Raw genomic sequence first — 16,966 nt, forward strand, 5'->3', positions numbered from 1 at the left:
GCACTGCTGTCCATCGGGACGGGGCGTCTGGAGGTTCGGGCCCAAAGTGAAGGGACGCTTGTGACGGGCCCTGCCTAGCCAGCCGGCCCACCTGCTCCTGGGCCTTCGGTCTAATCTGGCTGGCCCGTGGGGTGACCCTGCAGGAGTGGAGCAGAACAGCCCCCAGTCCCCTGTGTGATCGTGTACTTTGAGGTCAGGTTTGTCCTTTCAGTTTTGTTTCCTGGTTGGAAACCCCTGAGGCTCCTCCCACCCTCACCCCGACCCTGCCCACCTGTGCTTTCCCAGGCTGGAAGGGGAAGTCCCTCTGGGCCAAGTGGGCGACCTGGGCTGGGTCCTCTCCTGTGGTGGGCACAGCCTGGTGAGGGTGTTGAGTGCGCAGGCCAGGAGTGGGGTTGGGGGTTGCCCTGGGCTGGTTGGGGGATGTCGCTCCTTGTCCTTTCGTGGTGGTGACTGAGCTGGATGCAGACGGCTAGTCTGGCGCCCTCAGTGCTCCTGCCAAGCTGGCACGTCTGGATTCTAGGCCAGGGCCCTCCTGACATTTCTCGGTGAGAGTGAGAGAAACGGGAGCCCAAGCAGGAGGAGCAGAGGAGGGGCTGGCCCTGGTTCTGCCTCCCACTTCCAGAGGAAAGGCACCTGGTATGGGCCGTGCCCCCTCTGCTGGGACCCTGGGGTTCAGGCTGCTCCCCTCCCAACTAGCCGGAGCATTCCATCATTACATAAAGACAAGGGGATCTCAGCAGATGGGGAAAGCAGGGGGAAGCCCCCTCCTGCAGGGAGCACCAGCCTTACCCCAGCCCGCCCCACCCTCCTCTGCCCACAGGGGATGGGGAGAGGGGAGAAACCCTCTTCTGGGCTGTTTCCTGCCACATTTTCCTTTCCTGTGTGATTCTGTCCCCTTTACCCCTCACACCCTAAAGGAGGCCTCTTGCCTCTGGCCCCAGACAGCCCTTTCCCATGGGGGGGCGGGGGGATAAGGAGTGGGTGTGGGGGAGCCCCAGCCGATGAGAACAGACCTGAAGGCAGAACACTGCTTCGATGGCTTGTCAGAGTAGGGGGCAGCTCTGCCTTGTCCCTGGGGCTCCCACTGGGGATGGGGGTTTGTCCCTTACAGTTGTGCACCTGCCTGGGCCCAACCAGGTTCAACCAGGCTCGAGCTCCTGTCCCCTCCCACCTGCCAAGGGCTGCAGCAGGATGAGGCACAGCCTCCAGGCCACACGCTTCTGCTCTATTTCGTGGGGTCGGAAGGAGAAGGGAACAGGGAAACGGCACAGCCCTGGCAGCCCCTGCATCTGAACCCTCCTGACTCTGCAGCAGCCATTCAAAGGTCAGCTGCAGAGGACTGCAAACAGAAACCTTCCCAGGTGGCTGGAGGCACTGCTCCCCGGGTCCCTGCCCTGAGCCAGCAGCAGGAGAGGAGCGGGAAGCTGCCGTCACCACCTTTGCCTTAAGGTATGGCTTGCACACGGACACTATGTCCCACGCTTTCCAGAGGCCCAAGAGAGCAGGGCCACCCTTTAGGCTAGCCTTCCCAGATGGGCTAGCTGAGGTCAGGAAAGGGCTGGTAGGTGTGGGAGCAGGCCCTCCAGTCCCCCGAGCCTGGCCAGCACTGCCCGCCTCCCACCCTGCGCACACTGCTTCACCCTCCCGAAGCCCCAACACCCTCAGAGAATGGCTTGATCTGTTTGGGGGACCATGGTCTAATTCTCAGGCTATAAACCAGACCTGCTCTACAAGACAAGGTCTGCCCCTAAACCTGGGGGTGGTCGGGAGGCCCCTCCCACACTCCATCTTCCTGAGCCAGGACCACAGAGGCCTGGATCCCCGAGCTTCCTCCTAAACGTTTATTCATTGCTCTGCTCAATGAGTAGTGGTGGACCGTGGCCCCCGGGTGGGCTCCTCGAGCCCCTCCCCAGGAGGCACATCCCTGTGCATCCCCAATCCTGTTGCCATCTCGCTGGGGCTGGCTGGGTGGGCCACACTTGGCTGGGAGAGACGCCCCTGGGAGGAGACCGGTCTGTCTGTCTGTTGACGAGAAGGAGCTGCAAAACAGGAGGGGCTGAGATGGCTCTGCCTCGCTCCCCAAGCCTGCCAGTGGCCCACCCATGCCTTCCCCAAAGCAGCCCAGGGAAGACGGGAGCAGTCTGCCAGCCAGGGTGAGCTGGGACATAATGCTGGAGAGGGGCCGCCCGCCCCGCAGCTGGGGAGTGCAGTGCAAGTCCTTATGGGAGCTGCTGGGCAAAGCTCCTTTATACTCACTGAGCCCTCTGTTGGGGTCACGAGCCTGCCCCTTTGGTAATGTTTCCTCTATTACTATGAGGCCATTTAGGCAATATTCACAGAAGTAAGTGCAGGAATTTTCCCTGAGGCTATGTTCCCTCCCTCTGCTGCTCCCAGGATATTTTAAGTGTCCTTGGAGTAGACCAGGCACTAACTAAGTACAACCAAGAGAACAGCTGTGTGGCCAGGGCCACAGACCCGTGCTCTACTGCTCACCACTGACCCCTCTCTCCCAGCCTCTTACCTGGGGCCAGACAGCTTGGCTTGGAATTCCAGCGTGGCTGCTTCCTAGCTGTGTGACCTTGGGCAAGTGCCTTAACCATTCTGTGCCTCAGCTGTACATGGGGCTAACAATGGTCCCTACCTCCTAATGTTGGCGTGAGGACTAAAACTGGCTCCTGCTCGTAACGTGCCTCAACAGTGGGGGCTGGTGAGGAACCCTCAACAAGGGCAGGGTGCCATGGCCACCTCTCACTCCTTTCCCACTTCTTCCAGGCACTCCCTGAATGCTGGTACTGGAAGGATGATAAAGAGCATCTAGGCCTAGGGGTAGTCCTTGAACTTCCTGCAAGCATCTGCAAAGTGTGGGTATGTAACTTTTTTTTTTAATTAAAATTTATTGGGGTGACAATGGTTAGTAAAGTTACGTAGGTGGTACGTAACCTTCTTAGAGATTCATCAGATTCTCGTGGGGGGCCCTAATGCTAAATGGCACTAATCCAGCACCTCTGTACTGACCGATGAGGGAAACTGAGGCCTAGAGAGCGGGGAGACTTGCTTTGAGTTACTTGGAAATGATCTGGCCACCTGCCTCCAGGCCAGTGTCCCTTTCTGGCCCCCGAGTGAGGCCTAATCCTGGGAGACCCTTAGTCCTCTAACTTTCAGGGGAGAGCAGAGACTCTAGGGACCTTCCAGACCGGGAGCCAAGGAGGTGCTCCTCTCCAAAGAGGGTCAGGCTGAGGGGTTCCTGGGGCTGTGTCACGGCCCTGTGTCCAGCACCCACCACACAGTCTGTGAGCACCAGCTCCAGGACAGACGGCGCATGTGAAGGGGAAGGACCTGGGCCAAGTCTCCCCATTTCCTCTTGTGTGAAATGCGCACGGGAAGAGTATCTACCCCACAGCCCTGGAATATATCCAGTTCTCAGTAATGACGGCTTTTCTCTCTTCATCCCATCCCATCCCATCTCCCAGCTCCCAGGCCCTTCCTCTCTCCAGGGAAGTAAAGGCACACACCAGCCATGGGCAGGAAAGGGGGCTGGCGGGCCAAGGGGAGAGGCCTGGGGACAGTGCTGAGGCCACCAGGAAGGACATTCCGTCCGGAGGGAGGGTACCTGAGGCGTTGGCAGCCAGCATGTGAGCGCTCTGAGGCCGGGAGGGCAGCTGGCTGTTGTGGGCGAGGGACTGCTGCCGGTGCACATGGGGCCGGGATGGCTTGGCCTTGTGCTTGGTCATTGCTGAGCCTGATGGGAACAGTGGAGAGAAGGGTCAGTTCTGAGACAGCAAGTGGGAGATCTGTGGGGATCCATTGGGATGGGGAGAGGGCTGCAGGGCTGCTGGTCACAGCCAGCTGAGCTGGGGTCCTTCTCAGTCTGAATTCATGGACACGCCCTTGATAAGCACTTCATTCATTCATACGTCCATCTGTCCGTCTGTACACCCCCAGCCCCCTACTGAGACGTCCTCTGAAGAGGTGTGGGTGACTTCTGACCCCGGGTTTACAGTTCAGGAAGGTGCACATATAGCTACAAGACCCAATGGGACGTGAGAAAGAACACACTTCAGGTATGGCAACTGGAAGTGGCCATTCAGGGGACCCAGAGATTCATTAAGTGGTGGAGGGCTCAGAAGGGGACATTCAGAGTTTCAAAGAAGGGGTAGGACTTGGCCATGGTGAGCTGGGGACAGAGGCTGAGGTAGGGAAGCCAACAGTGGCAGCAGGAGGAGGAAGGCTGACAGGAGAAGATGGGGCCATGTCATCCCGACGAATTGGTTGTGACGGGACAGCTGTCAGCCACTTGCAAACAGTGACCTGGGTCTTCTGGAGACATGAACGCTTGGAGTCAGGGAAGTAGAGAAGAAGGCAGCCAGGGTCCGGGGGCCTTAAGAAGTGCCTGGCCTTCCAGGAGCTGGATGGAGCCTGTGGGACCCGGGCAAGGAGCCTGAGCACAGCTGGGCCACCTGGACACTCACTGTCTTTGCTTGGGATGCCTGGCAGCCTTGTATCCATCCGTCCCTTGTAAATATGTCCATCCAGGCCTAAGATGTCCACCTCCTCATGCTGGGGAGGTGGGTGGGTATCGATTACCGTGTGGCACCCAGAGCTTGCCCTCCCGTCCTGTAGTCACTCCCTCCTTGGGGGGGCTCGGGGGGGGCACCAGGGCAGAGTGACAGGGTGCAGGGAGGTGGAGAAGCTATTGTTCGCAGGGTCCATGGTGGAGGTGGTAGTGCCAGGTGGGCGGGTGGCCAGGGTGGCATTCTTCTCAACAAAGGGTGAGAACCTGAGGCTGTAACTGGGTCTCATTAAGAAAGTGCCTCAAGGCAGAGGGCCGGATAGGGTGAGAACCTGGGGTCATGTCAGGGCCCTCGTCCCCCATTGCCCTCGTCACCCCCAGGTGGCGCCTGACCTTCATGGCAATCTGGACCTCCTCGTTGGGGTACAGGCTCTGTGGCAGGTGCTGCAGGCGGTTGCGACGGTAGGGGTAGGTGAGGGTGTGGCTGCCCCCGCAGCGCCGAGGCACCGTCCAGTAGGTGTAGTCGGCCACCTCTGGCACTCTGTGACAAAGGCCACGTAGTTACAGGGACAGTGTGACCTGGGACACGTGTGAGGTGGGGGGCCGGCCAGAGGGAGGTGGGGCTGCTACCTTCAGGGGTCTCTGGGAACCGGGACAGGAAGAAGGGACAGGACAGGCGGGTGACTGAGCAGAGCGACCTCCCAGCCAGCCAGCCTCAAGACTCCTCTCTCTCTCTCTCTCTCTCTCTCTCTCTCTCTCTCTCTCTCTCTCTCTCTCTCTCTCACACACACACACACACACACACACACACACACACATACACACACTCACACCCTCCCTCCCTGTCAGGGCTGTCCCCTTGGCTATGGGTGGGCAGGGCCCAGGCTGTGCCACCCTACCGTTTGTAGCAGGGGTGGCTGAGGCACTGGGCCTGCAGCAGCTCGCGGATCAGCTGGCTGCTGGCCTTGACCGAGCCCCCAAAGTGGATCTGCACCTTCTCAATGTCCATCAGCATCTTGGAGTGCATGGTACGCAGGCGCCCCACGCTCCGCTCTGTCTGTGCCAGCTCTGCCCGTGGGAGGGCGGTGCCACCCAGCTTGAGGCTGTGGGTGCAGGTACCACAGAGGGTGAGGCGACCCCACTGGCTTGCTCCACCCCTTTATCTGCCCCCGTTTCTGCAGGGTCCCGTGTGGACTCTAGCCCTTTCCACAGTCCCTGAGGGCCCATGGCCACACTTGCCAGGGAAGGTTTCCTGAGGTGAGACAGTGCAGTAGCCGCTCGGACACAAGCCCAGCCCCTCCAGCTAACCTAGGGGGGTGGCACTGGCCTCTCCATGTCCCCCCACGCCTAGCCCCACATACCTGGAGCCCCTTGGGCTCCAAAACACAGTTCTACAGAAAACCATCCTTTCCACTGAACCCCCATCCTCAGGAGGTGGAAAGGCTGCAGGGAGGCAGGCAGGAGCCCGAGGGAGCGTGAAATAGCCCCCGATTCACCCCCCAATTCACTGAGAGCCCTCTCACTAAATGACGCTGGACACCCATGCTGGGGCTGCTGAGACAGCTGAAGGATCTGGGGTGCGAGGGTGTGAGGAGGAACTCTCAGGTGCCCCGGGCAAGGTCTCAGCAGGACTCCCACCAGGGAGCCAAAGGCCGGTGACGACTACTCCTCACTCTTCCTCCTCCCACGCTCGCACCTGGGAGGTGCTGGCGGGAGCTCAGGAGTCCTCCAGTGGCCCCAGCAGCCCAGCCCAGCCCTAAGGAGGAGCCCCCACTCTCGCTGGCCTCTGCCTGCTGCCCGTACTTGCGGCTGTGCTGCCGGACCTGCTCCAGTTCAAAGATGGTATAGGGGCGGGTGGAGCGGTGCCCCGGCAGGTACGGGCCCACAGGAGTCACCGGGAGGATTCTGGGCAGGGACAGAGAAGGGGAGTGTCGCTTTGTGAGAAATCCCATCGTGTACCACCCCTCCCCACATGCCACCTGCCTGAGGAGCCTTCCCGCCAGGAGCTGGGGTGAAGGACCAAGGGGGGGCGGCAGTCCAAGAGTACAGGAGTGGACCCATGACGGAGGACAGAAGGAAAGGACATGAACTGGAGGCAGGGGTGAAATGGAGGAGATACTGTGCCCCACTGTGCACCCCCCCATTACAGCCACCATCTGGGCTCAGCCAGGTATGGGGACTCACTGTCCAGTCACAGGTGTCTCCAAGGGACGGTCACATGACAGGCAGTGGAAATGTGCCAAGAGCTGCCTGTAAGGAATGGGACACATGGAGGATGAGTGGCCTGCCCAGAGGGTCTGTAGTGGCAGAGATGGGGAGCCCATCTCCAGGCTGGCTGAAAGCTCAGCTCAGGGGTGGAGGTGGAGGGCAGTCCCCAGGCCACCGGAGGCCACTCCTGGTCCCGCTCCCCAGGAACTCACCAGCTCCTAGACATGCCCTCCATTGGGCACAGATCCAGCCGGCACCTCTTCTAACCCACCAATCCGAGGGGTGCCCTGTGTAGACCTCGGGGGCCCTCTAGTGGCCAATAATGGAAATTCTGGGATTCCAGCTGCCAGGGGCCAAGTCCCCCAGGAGTGGTCTCAGTTCTGGGGACTATGGACCTCCTCCCTGTGGCCCTGTCCCAATGGCCCAGAGTAGCACACCCACACCCAGAGAGCCTCAGCCTCCTTCCGCTCCTGTTTCCCACTGTAATATGAAGTGGCCTGAGCTAGAAGAGCTTTGGAAGCTCTAAAATTCTGTCATTCCTACTGTGGGACAGTTCCCGGCAGGAGCAGTTCCTCCAGAGCACGCCATGCGCTGGCCGGAGATGTTTATCTAGGGGCCCCCAGCCCTCCACCCACTGTTACCCTGCAGAGCCTGCCGGCCTCCCCTGCTCTCTTCTGGGCCTCACCTCCGCATGGCAGCCGCCTCATCCGCCTGGTAGAGTGGGGAGCGCTCTTTGAGCTGCTGTCGCAAGGATTTCCACCGATCTTCCAGCAACTGCTTCACGGGGTCCAGTTCCAGGCGGTCCAGCTGTGGGTGGGTGTGGGGAACCAGGTGAGCTCCAGGAAGTAAGTGGGGGGACTGCAGTGCCTGGAGAAGGGGGCGTCGCCCCATCCAGGGGCGCTCACCTTGTTGTCCATCTCGGTCAGGAGCCTGTCCAGCATCTTCTGCCAGTCCTGTTCCTGCCCACTCATCTTGGCCACCAGCTCCTGCATCATGTGGTTCAGCTGCTCCGTGGTGGCATCAAACTGGACGCGGCTCACTTTAGCCGCCAGGGCACTCTTGTCAGCTTTCTGCCCAGAGAGCGAGGAGGAGGCCCCCCATGGGAGAGAGCCACAGAGGAGCCCCATTCCCGAGGTGCCAATCCCCCACGGGCTCCCTGCTATTCTCAGTCTTTCAAAAAGTGACCAGCGAGTCCCCCCAGCACACAGGGTGGCCCCTCCGCCTGGCCCTTACCACGTCAATCTCCATATCCAGGTGGGCCCTGTTGGCCTTTTCCTTCTCTAGCTTCTCTAGACCCTGGTACAGCACCTGGGAGGCCGAGGCAGCGGAGCCGGGATAAGGAGCACACACGGAGCAGCAGGCGCAGCCCCTCCCTGCCCCAGCCACCCTGCCGGCCCCTCACATTGATGTCCTTCTGTTTCTGCCGATGGTCCTCAATGAGGTTGCTGGTGGTGATGTTGAGCTTCTCGCAGTCGCCCTGCACCTGCAGGATGGCGCTCTGGACATGGCCCAGCAGCTCCTCATCCTGTAGCAGGCGAGACAAAGATGGGCCCCCTGAGGCTGCCGGGGCGCCTCCTGGGGTGGGGGGCGAAGTGGGGGTCACTGCCTCTGGTAAGTCGGCCCTTAAAACTTCAGACCCACACTGGCTCTCCGTGGTTGCCTCCACAATTTTCCGCTGGCAGTGGGGAAGCTCTCCATCCTTTCCACGTGTCCACCCAAGGGGACATGAGCTTCAGTCTCCCGCCTCCCCATGGACCAGCCTCGAGGGACCTGGTCGGCCAGTGGGGGTGATCAGCAGGGGTGGTGAGCTGCCCTCTGGCCCCCAGTGGGGAGTATGGGAGTGTGGGCGGCAGTCTCCCCACCTGCCCTGGGCTGAATCTGAATTCCAGAGTCCCACAGGCAGGCTCAGGGCCGTGTGGCTGTCCCTGCCCCACAAGCAAGCCCACCCTTTGGGTCCGGAAGACTGGTGTGAGGGACAGTCAGTGATTCCTAAAGCCACGCCAGCATCCCCACGGCGTGTGAATGGCACTGCTGCACCCCTCAGCCAGCTATGTTGTCCCAGCCCACGGAGCCAGCTCTACCCCGTGGTCCCCGGTCCCCAGAGCCAACTCTACTGTTGCCCTCACTGTGACCCTATGGAAAGACCACGGACTTTGTGGGGTCTCTAACGCTCTCTACTATGAGAACGGACCTTCAGGCCCAGGTGCCACACCCTTGAGGTTGAGGCCTGTGTGGGCCTCCGGGCTGTGGCTCTCCCCAAGGGGCCATGTGTGGCCACACCAGGAGGGAGGCCAGCGGGACTGACCTGGCCTTGCAGCTTGGCTTTCTTGGAGGGCCGGGAGGCAACCAGGTTGTTGACCATGTCCTGCAGCTGCTCATAGCGCTGCACCAGCATGCTGACCTGATGGCTCAGGTCCAGGCTGCAGGCTGGGCAGGTGGCCTCAGGGCTAATCTGGCCAGGTATCAAGGATGTCTGGGTCTTCTGAGGGGCCATGCTCATGGACAGCAGTGTGGAAGATGAGGCCAGCATGTTCTCGATGATTGTCCGGAGCTTGTCCAACTGGGTACAGGCGAGAAGGCAGGGGCAGGGCAGTGAGCGAGGCTCGGCCGTGTTCTGTCTGTACTGTCACTGCGGGTGCGGGCTTCCTCCCCTCGCCCGCCATGATTTGGGCTGTCGCCCCACCCTCAGTGCCTTGCAGGGTATGTGGCACGGAGGAGGAGCTCAACGTCTGTCTGTTAAATAGTGACAAGAATTCTCATGGCGTGTGGCATTAATTCTGAATAAAGCCCTTGTAGGAGGGAGGTTTCTGGACCTTTCTCCAGCCAGCCCATTGGTGCAGTGTGAGGACCTATCTCCTCCAGCTAAATTCTAGAGTGGTGATATCTGTTAGTCAGTCCACAGACATTCAGAGGTCCCTGGTGACACACAGGCACTGCTCCAGACCCTGGGGATATGAAGGGGTGGGCTCACACACGCTCTGTCCCCATCTAGCAGGTAAATAACTAACAATAAACGAATACGGTATGTGGGGGCGGCCAGTTAGCTCAGTTGGTTAGAGCATGATGCTCGTAACACCAGGGTTGCCGGTTCAATCCCCGCATGGGCCAGTGTGAGCTGCGCCCTCCACAACTAGATTGAAACAACTACTTGACTTGGAGCTGATGGGTCCTGGAAAAACACACTTAAAATAAATAAAAAGTTAAAAAAAAAGTGATATGTGCTACTTCCACTCTAGGGGTCTCATGGTCTGGGGGGAACAAACTCCCTCCACTGGCCCTCCTGCTCGCTTATCTCCCATGGTCCCAGTTTGTCCCACAAATGATTGGTCCCAGATAGACTTGGTCCCCGATAGGCACCCGATTCAAGGGCAACCAGTCCCTAGACTGGCCAAAGACCTGTGACGTGTTGCCTGGCTCAGAGAGAGGGACTGGGCCAACCTAAGCCCCCTCTCTTGGAAGTGTGTGACATTTGCAGGGCCCAGGGCAGCCATTCTGGACCATGAGTGGGAGATAAGAAAGCTGACTGAGAGTAGAACGGAAGAGAGATATGAAGGTATTTGAAAGAGGTGGGTAAGGCAAGAGACACCGAGGTACAGGTGCACCTCAAAACAGACTCAGAAAGACAGACGGAGTGGCCTGGACCAGGCTGCCCCTGGGCCTGAAGTTCTGCTTTCTCCAGCTCCCTGTACGTGCTTTCAATTAAACTCCCTTTCCCGAGCTCAGTGCGATTCTGTTGCTTGCAACCAGAAGAGTCTACACTTTTCTGAAGAGTCCAGAAGAGCCTGTCAAAGGGCTCTGGGATAAAGAAGGTCATCTGTGGGGTGACTACAGATAGCATCACCCGAGATTTAAAGGCAGACACTTTCAAGAGAGTGAAAAACAACAGAATGGGAGAAAATATCTGCGAATCATATATCAAATAGGACTCTAGTATCCAGAATGTATAAGGAACTCTTACAACTCAGCAATAAAAAACAATCCAATTTTTAAATGGGCAATTGGATTTGCATAAGCATCTTTCCAAAGGAGGTTTAAAACGGCCAATCATCACATGAAAAGATGTGCAACGTCATCAGTTACTAGGGAAATGCAAACCCAAACCGTAATGAGATAGCAGTTCACACCCATTAGGATGGCTAGAATTTTTTTTTTCTTTTTTAAATTAAAGGACAATAACAAGTGTTGGTGAGGAGGTGGAGAAACTGAAACCCTCATGGATTGGTGGTGAGGACGTAAAATGGTGCAGCCATTTCAGAAAATGGCTTGGCAGTTGCTCAAAATGTTAACCACAGAGTTGCCATATTACCCAGCAATGCCACTCAGCATACAACTAAGAGGAAAGAAAACATGTCCACACAAAAACCAGACCCTGGATGTTGACAGTAGCATTATTTATAACAACCAAAAGGTAGAAACAACCCAATGTCCTTCAACTGATGAACGGATCAACAAATTGTGGCCTATCCATACAATAAAAAGTTTTTTAAAAAGGAATATTACGCAGCCATAACAATGAATGAAGTCCATGCTATAATATGAATGAACCTTAAAAACAAGCTGAAGTGAAAGAAGCCAGATACGAAAAGCCACATATTGTACGATTCCATTTATATGGAATTTCCAGAATAGGTGAATCCATAGAGACGGAAAGCAGCTAGTGGCTGCCCGGGGCTGGGGGCTGGAGGGATGGGGAATGTCTGCTAACGGGTACTGGGTTTCTTTTTGGGGTGATGAAATGCTTTGGAATTCGATCGAGGGGATGGCTGCACAACTTTGTACATGTGCTGAGAACTAGCTTGTTCTCTTTAAAAGCTGAGTTTTATGATATGTGAACTATGTCATTTTAAAAGGTAGCGGGGGGGAAAGACTTGATGGCAGGTGGACAGGCCTTGAAGGCATGCCTTTCCCCTTGGGTACCTGCAGCCTCAGAGCTGCTTTTGGACCAGGAGACGCTGACCCTTCGGTACAGTCACCTCACACACACACACACACACACACACACACACACACACACACACACGGAGGGGAGCTAAGGGCACTGAGGAGTGGTGGCAGGGCTGCCCCACCGCAGTCCACAGCCAACTCTGAAGGGCCCTGGTCTCCGCACTGAACAGTGTGGGATGCTCACCTGATCCTGCAGGTAAATGGAGGCTTCGGAGACTGAATGTTCCATGCTGACCTTGCCTCGCTCCTGGCTCTCCCTTAGCTCACTCAGCTCCTTCTCAATGTCAGCCACAGTGACTCTGCACGCACAAGAGATGGCCTGGCCCCACCGCCAGCCCGGGGCCTGGGCCCCCCGGTGCTAAGCTCCCGTTGTCAGGGATGGAGGAGGATGGACCAGCCTCCAGGTGGGGACAGATTCTAAAGAGGTGTTTTTGGCTCTTCCAAGCCCCGGTGTTGAGCTGTTTTAAGAACCCGGGACGCTTCAAGCTGCTTCCACCAGCAACTTGAACTAGGTAAGGGCAACCTGAAGAGCAGACGTGATCTGGGTCAAAGACAGCGGTCAGGTCAGGGTATGGGTGAACCAAAGGCGGAGAATATGTGATGCCAGGGCAGGGGCATGTACCTGAGGATACCCAGCTGCAAGCCCAGCTGGCTAGCTTTCATCTCCTTTCCCAAATCTAGATGCCCTTCATCTTCCAGGATCCTCTGCATCCTGTCCAGCTACAAACCCAATGGAAGAGGAGGGTCAGGCAGCTTGGAATTCTCTGCTTTCTGAGATACCTCTGCAGCCTGAGCAAGCCCCTTCCCATTCCCTAATCCTAATCCAACCCTGCCACAGAAACCAGGCCCCTTCCTGACACCCATCCAGCCATCCCAGGAAGAGGACACCTGAAGATCCAGTAGTCCCTTGCCATGACCACTGGCCCCAGCCAGTCCCACACACTTGGCTCCAAGGCTGCGCTAGTGTCAGTGGCTTGGATTGGAAATGGCCACCTGTACTGAAAGGTGCACAGGCCTCTGGGTTGGCTCAGCTGAATCTTAACAGCTTTGAGCGTTAGGTTTTGAATCGGGATATGAACAGGACGGCATCTGAGGGACATTTCCTACCTGATGGGAATGTAAAGATCTAGTGAGATAATAATGTGAGCGAAAGGACTGCGCGATCCATCCAAGTACAAACGGCACGGGGGATTATTGGCCCCCAAAGGCAAAGCAGGCAGACCCTCCTTGACTTACTTTTACTTTTTCCTGCCGAACATCTTTGGCCAGCGTCTTTAAGGTCTTTAGCTGTTCCTGCAGGTCTGGTGGCATGGTCTTTTGGACTATGGAAAATGGACGCCATAGAGTCAGAAGGACTCCTGAGCCTCACTTCCAGCCCCCACAATGAAAACAGGACAGAGTGGGGCAGAAAGGAGCGAGGAGTATCCTTAGCCCATAGACAAACCCACCTAACGCTTAATACCCTAAAGGGCTTTGGGACCCTTGGCCCATAATTTCCATCCAACTCTAAAATCTTGGTTATTAGGGCCGGCCCGGTGGCTCAGGCGGTTAGAGCTCCGTGCTCCTAACTCCGAAGGCTGCCAGTTCGATTCCCACATGGGCCAGTGGGCTTTCAACCACAAGGATGCCGGTTCAACTCCTCAAATCCCACAAGGGATGGTGGGCAGCGCCCCCTGCAACTAAGATTGACCACAGCACCTTGAGCTGAGCTGCCGCTGAGCTCCTGGATGGCTCAGTTGGTTGGAGTGCGTCCTCTCAACCACAAGGTTGCCGTTTTGACTCCCACAAGGGATGGTGGGCTGCGCCCCCTGCAACTAGCAACGGCAACTGGACCTGGAGCTGAGCTGCGCCCTCCACAACTAAGACTGAAAGGACAACTTGAAGCTGAGCTGCACCCTCCACAACTAAGATTGAAAGGACAACAACTTGACTGGAAAGAGTCCTGGAAGTACACACTGTTCCCCAATAAAGTCCTGTTCCCCTTCCCAATAAAATCTTTTTAAAAAAACTAATAAAATAAAATCTTGGTTATTCCCTGGACCTAGAGTTATGAAGGGACAAAGGTTAAGTTTAATTCTTCAACATTCTCCCTTCCCGCCCCACCCCAATGCTATTGTTTTCCCTTGCCCAGAGGCTATCCAGAGAGTCTGACAAAGGCATAAGAGCCTGCCTTATTGCTCTCCTGTGGCTCCTTCGCTCCTACTGGTTTAATTGCATCTTTTGAACCTTGAAGGCTCTACGAGAACCCAGAATAGCTAAGAATAGACATGCTATTTTCAGGGGCGCAGGAAGAAGAACAGCTGCCAGGAGTTGAGGACGGGGTGAAAAGGATGAAATCAACTTAGAACAAAGACAGCACTCTCTCCACACAAGTGGTACTCACCCATCTGTGTGAGCAGGTACTGGATCTTCTCCAAGTCAGTTTGGCCAGCTTTCTCCTCATCTAGATTTTTCATGTTCTCCTTTAGCTCCATGTAGAGGCCAATGAGCTCTCCGATCAGACGGAATGTTTCTACTGCTATGGGGAAGCTAGGAGCCAATTTATCCAGTGAATCACGTCTCTCACTCTGGACTTCACTCCTCAGAAAGGTGCCCTCTTGGCCTGGGGTAGTCTTACTAGAAGTCTCAGGTTGCTTTTGATCCGAACCTAGCCGGACATCCTGGTCGACACCTGGATACCCGGGGCCACGACGGCCAGGATACATGGGGCCACGGTAGTCACGCTGGTCTTCACTTAGGTATGCCTGGCCACCCTGATAGGGGCCAGGTGATATCAAATGCTGTTGATATGAGGGAACAGATTCCACTCCTATGCTTGGTGGTATTGGGCCACGCTGGTATGTGCCAGGAGGCATCGATCTTTGCTGATAAGTTTTTGTTGGTACCAAACCCTTGCGGTCTACACCTGGTGATGTCAAACCTTGCTTGGCTAGGAGTGGTGACACCTGGTCAGGTCGAGCTCTGCTAGGGGGTACCAAAGCATGCTGATATGGGCGTGGTGATGTTATACTTCTAGAATCTGAGTAGAATGGTGGAAAGCCTTCTGTGCCTGATGGTACCAAGCCTTGTTCATCTGCACCAAGTTGCCTCAAACCACGCTGATCTATTATAGGCTGTACCAGACCACGTGGGTATGCACCAGGCTGTACTAAACCATGTGGATATGCACCAGGCTGTACCAGACCAGGTGGATACATACCAGGTTGAAAAAAGCCAAGCGGATATGTGCCAGGCTGTACCAAACCATGCTGATCCACTCCAGTTTGGACCACACCTCTCTGATCCATCCCAGGTTGGACTAAACCTCGCTGATCCACCCCAGGTTGGACAAAACCAGGCTGATCTGCACCAGGTTGGACCAAACCAGGCTGACCTGTACCAGGTTGCACCAAACCTCGCTGATCCATCCCAGGTTGCACCAAACCTCGCTGATCCATCCCAGGTTGCACCAAACCTCGCTGATCCATCCCAGGTTGCCCCAAACCTCGCTGATCCATCCCAGGTTGCACCAAACCTCGCTGATCCATCCCAGGTTGCACCAAACCAGGCTGACCCATTCTAGGTGGGACCAAACCTCGCTGACCCATTCTAGGTGGGACCAAACCTCGCTGACCCATTCCACGTGGGACCAAACCTCGCTGACCCATCCCAGGTTGGACCAAACCAGGCTGACCCGCCCCAGGTTGGACCAAACCAGGCTGGTCTGCACCAGGTTGGACCAAACCAGGTTGATCCATTCCAGGTTGGACCAAACCTCGCTGATCCATTCCAGGTTGGACCAAACCTCGCTGATCCATTCCAGGTTGGACCAAACCTCGCTGATCCATTCCAGGTTGCACCAAACCTCGCTGATCCATTCCAGGTTGCACCAAACCTCGCTGATCTATTCCAGGTTGCACCAAACCTCGCTGATCTATTCCAGGTTGGACCAAACCAGGTTGATCCATTCCAGGTTGGACCAAACCTCGCTGATCCGTTCCAGGTTGGACCAAACCTCGCTGATCCGTTCCAGGTTGCACCAAACCTCGCTGATCCATTCCAGGTTGCACCAAACCTCGCTGATCCATTCCAGGTTGCTCCAAACCTCGCTGATCCATTCCAGGTTTCACCAAACCTCGCTGATCCATTCCAGGTTGCACCAAACCTCGCTGATCCATTCCAGGTTGCACCAAACCTCGCTGATCCATTCCAGGTTGGACCAAACCTCGCTGATCCATTCCAGGTTGCACCAAACCTCGCTGATCTATTCCAGGTTGGACCAAACCTCGCTGATCTATTCTAGGTTGCACCAAACCTCGCTGATCCATTCCAGGTTGGACCAAACCTCGCTGATCCATTCCAGGTTGGACCAAACCTCGCTGATCCATTCCAGGTTGGACCAAACCTCGCTGATCCATTCCAGGTTGCACCAAACCTCGCTGATCTATTCCAGGTTGGACCAAACCTCGCTGATCTATTCCAGGTTGCACCAAACCTCGCTGATCCATTCCAGGTTGCACCAAACCTCGCTGATCCATTCCAGGTTGCACCAAACCTCGCTGATCCATTCCAGGTTGGACCAAACCTCGCTGATCCATTCCAGGTTGGACCAAACCTCGCTGATCCATTCCAGGTTGGACCAAACCTCGCTGATCTATTCCAGGTTGCACCAAACCTCGCTGATCCATTCCAGGTTGCACCAAACCTCGCTGATCTATTCCAGGTTGCACCAAACCTCGCTGATCTATTTCAGGTTGCACCAAACCTCGCTGATCTATTCCAGGTTGCACCAAACCTCGCTGATCTATTCCAGGTTGCACCAAACCTCGCTGATCTATTCCAGGTTGGACCAAACCTCGCTGATCCATTTCAGGTTGCACCAAACCTCGCTGATCCATTCCAGGTTGGACCAAACCTCGCTGATCTATTCCAGGTTGCACCAAACCTCGCTGATCTATTCCAGGTTGGACCAAACCTCGCTGATCCATTCCAGGTTGCACCAAACCTGGCTGATCTATTCCAGGTTGGACCAAACCTCGCTGATCTATTCCAGGTTGCACCAAACCTCGCTGATCTATTCCAGGTTGCACCAAACCTCGCTGATCCATTCCAGGTTGCACCAAACCTCGCTGATCTATTCCAGGTTGCACCAAACCTCGCTGATCCATTCCAGGTTGCACCAAACCTCGCTGATCCATTCCAGGTTGCACCAAACCTCGCTGATCCATTCCAGGTTGGACCAAACCTCGCTGATCCATTCCAGGTTGGACCAAACCTCGCTGATCCATTCCAGGTTGGACCAAACCTCGCTGATCCATTCCAGGT

General features: G+C 56.3%; 1 protein-coding gene across 1 annotated transcript; it reads right to left on the minus strand.

The window, feature by feature from the left end:
- Positions 1–1,916: 1,916 nt before the first annotated feature.
- On the minus strand, positions 1,917–16,959 carry QRICH2 (glutamine rich 2; the record flags this gene model as incomplete). The annotated part of the gene is made up of 14 exons (XM_081028042.1): positions 1,917–3,739; positions 4,470–4,557; positions 4,904–5,051; positions 5,410–5,613; positions 6,314–6,415; positions 6,695–6,760; positions 7,404–7,525; positions 7,624–7,788; positions 7,952–8,026; positions 8,121–8,243; positions 9,024–9,278; positions 12,899–12,984; positions 14,046–15,021; positions 16,012–16,959. The coding sequence occupies 14 exons, from the start codon at positions 16,957–16,959 to the stop codon at positions 3,390–3,392; spliced, it is 3,708 nt and encodes a 1,235-aa protein (XP_080884168.1). The 3' UTR covers positions 1,917–3,389.
- Between the last annotated feature and the right edge of the window lie 7 nt (positions 16,960–16,966).

The sequence above is a fragment of the Rhinolophus hipposideros genome (assembly GCF_964194185.1).
Source record: "Rhinolophus hipposideros genome assembly, chromosome: 20".
Classification (NCBI taxonomy): domain Eukaryota; kingdom Metazoa; phylum Chordata; class Mammalia; order Chiroptera; family Rhinolophidae; genus Rhinolophus; species Rhinolophus hipposideros.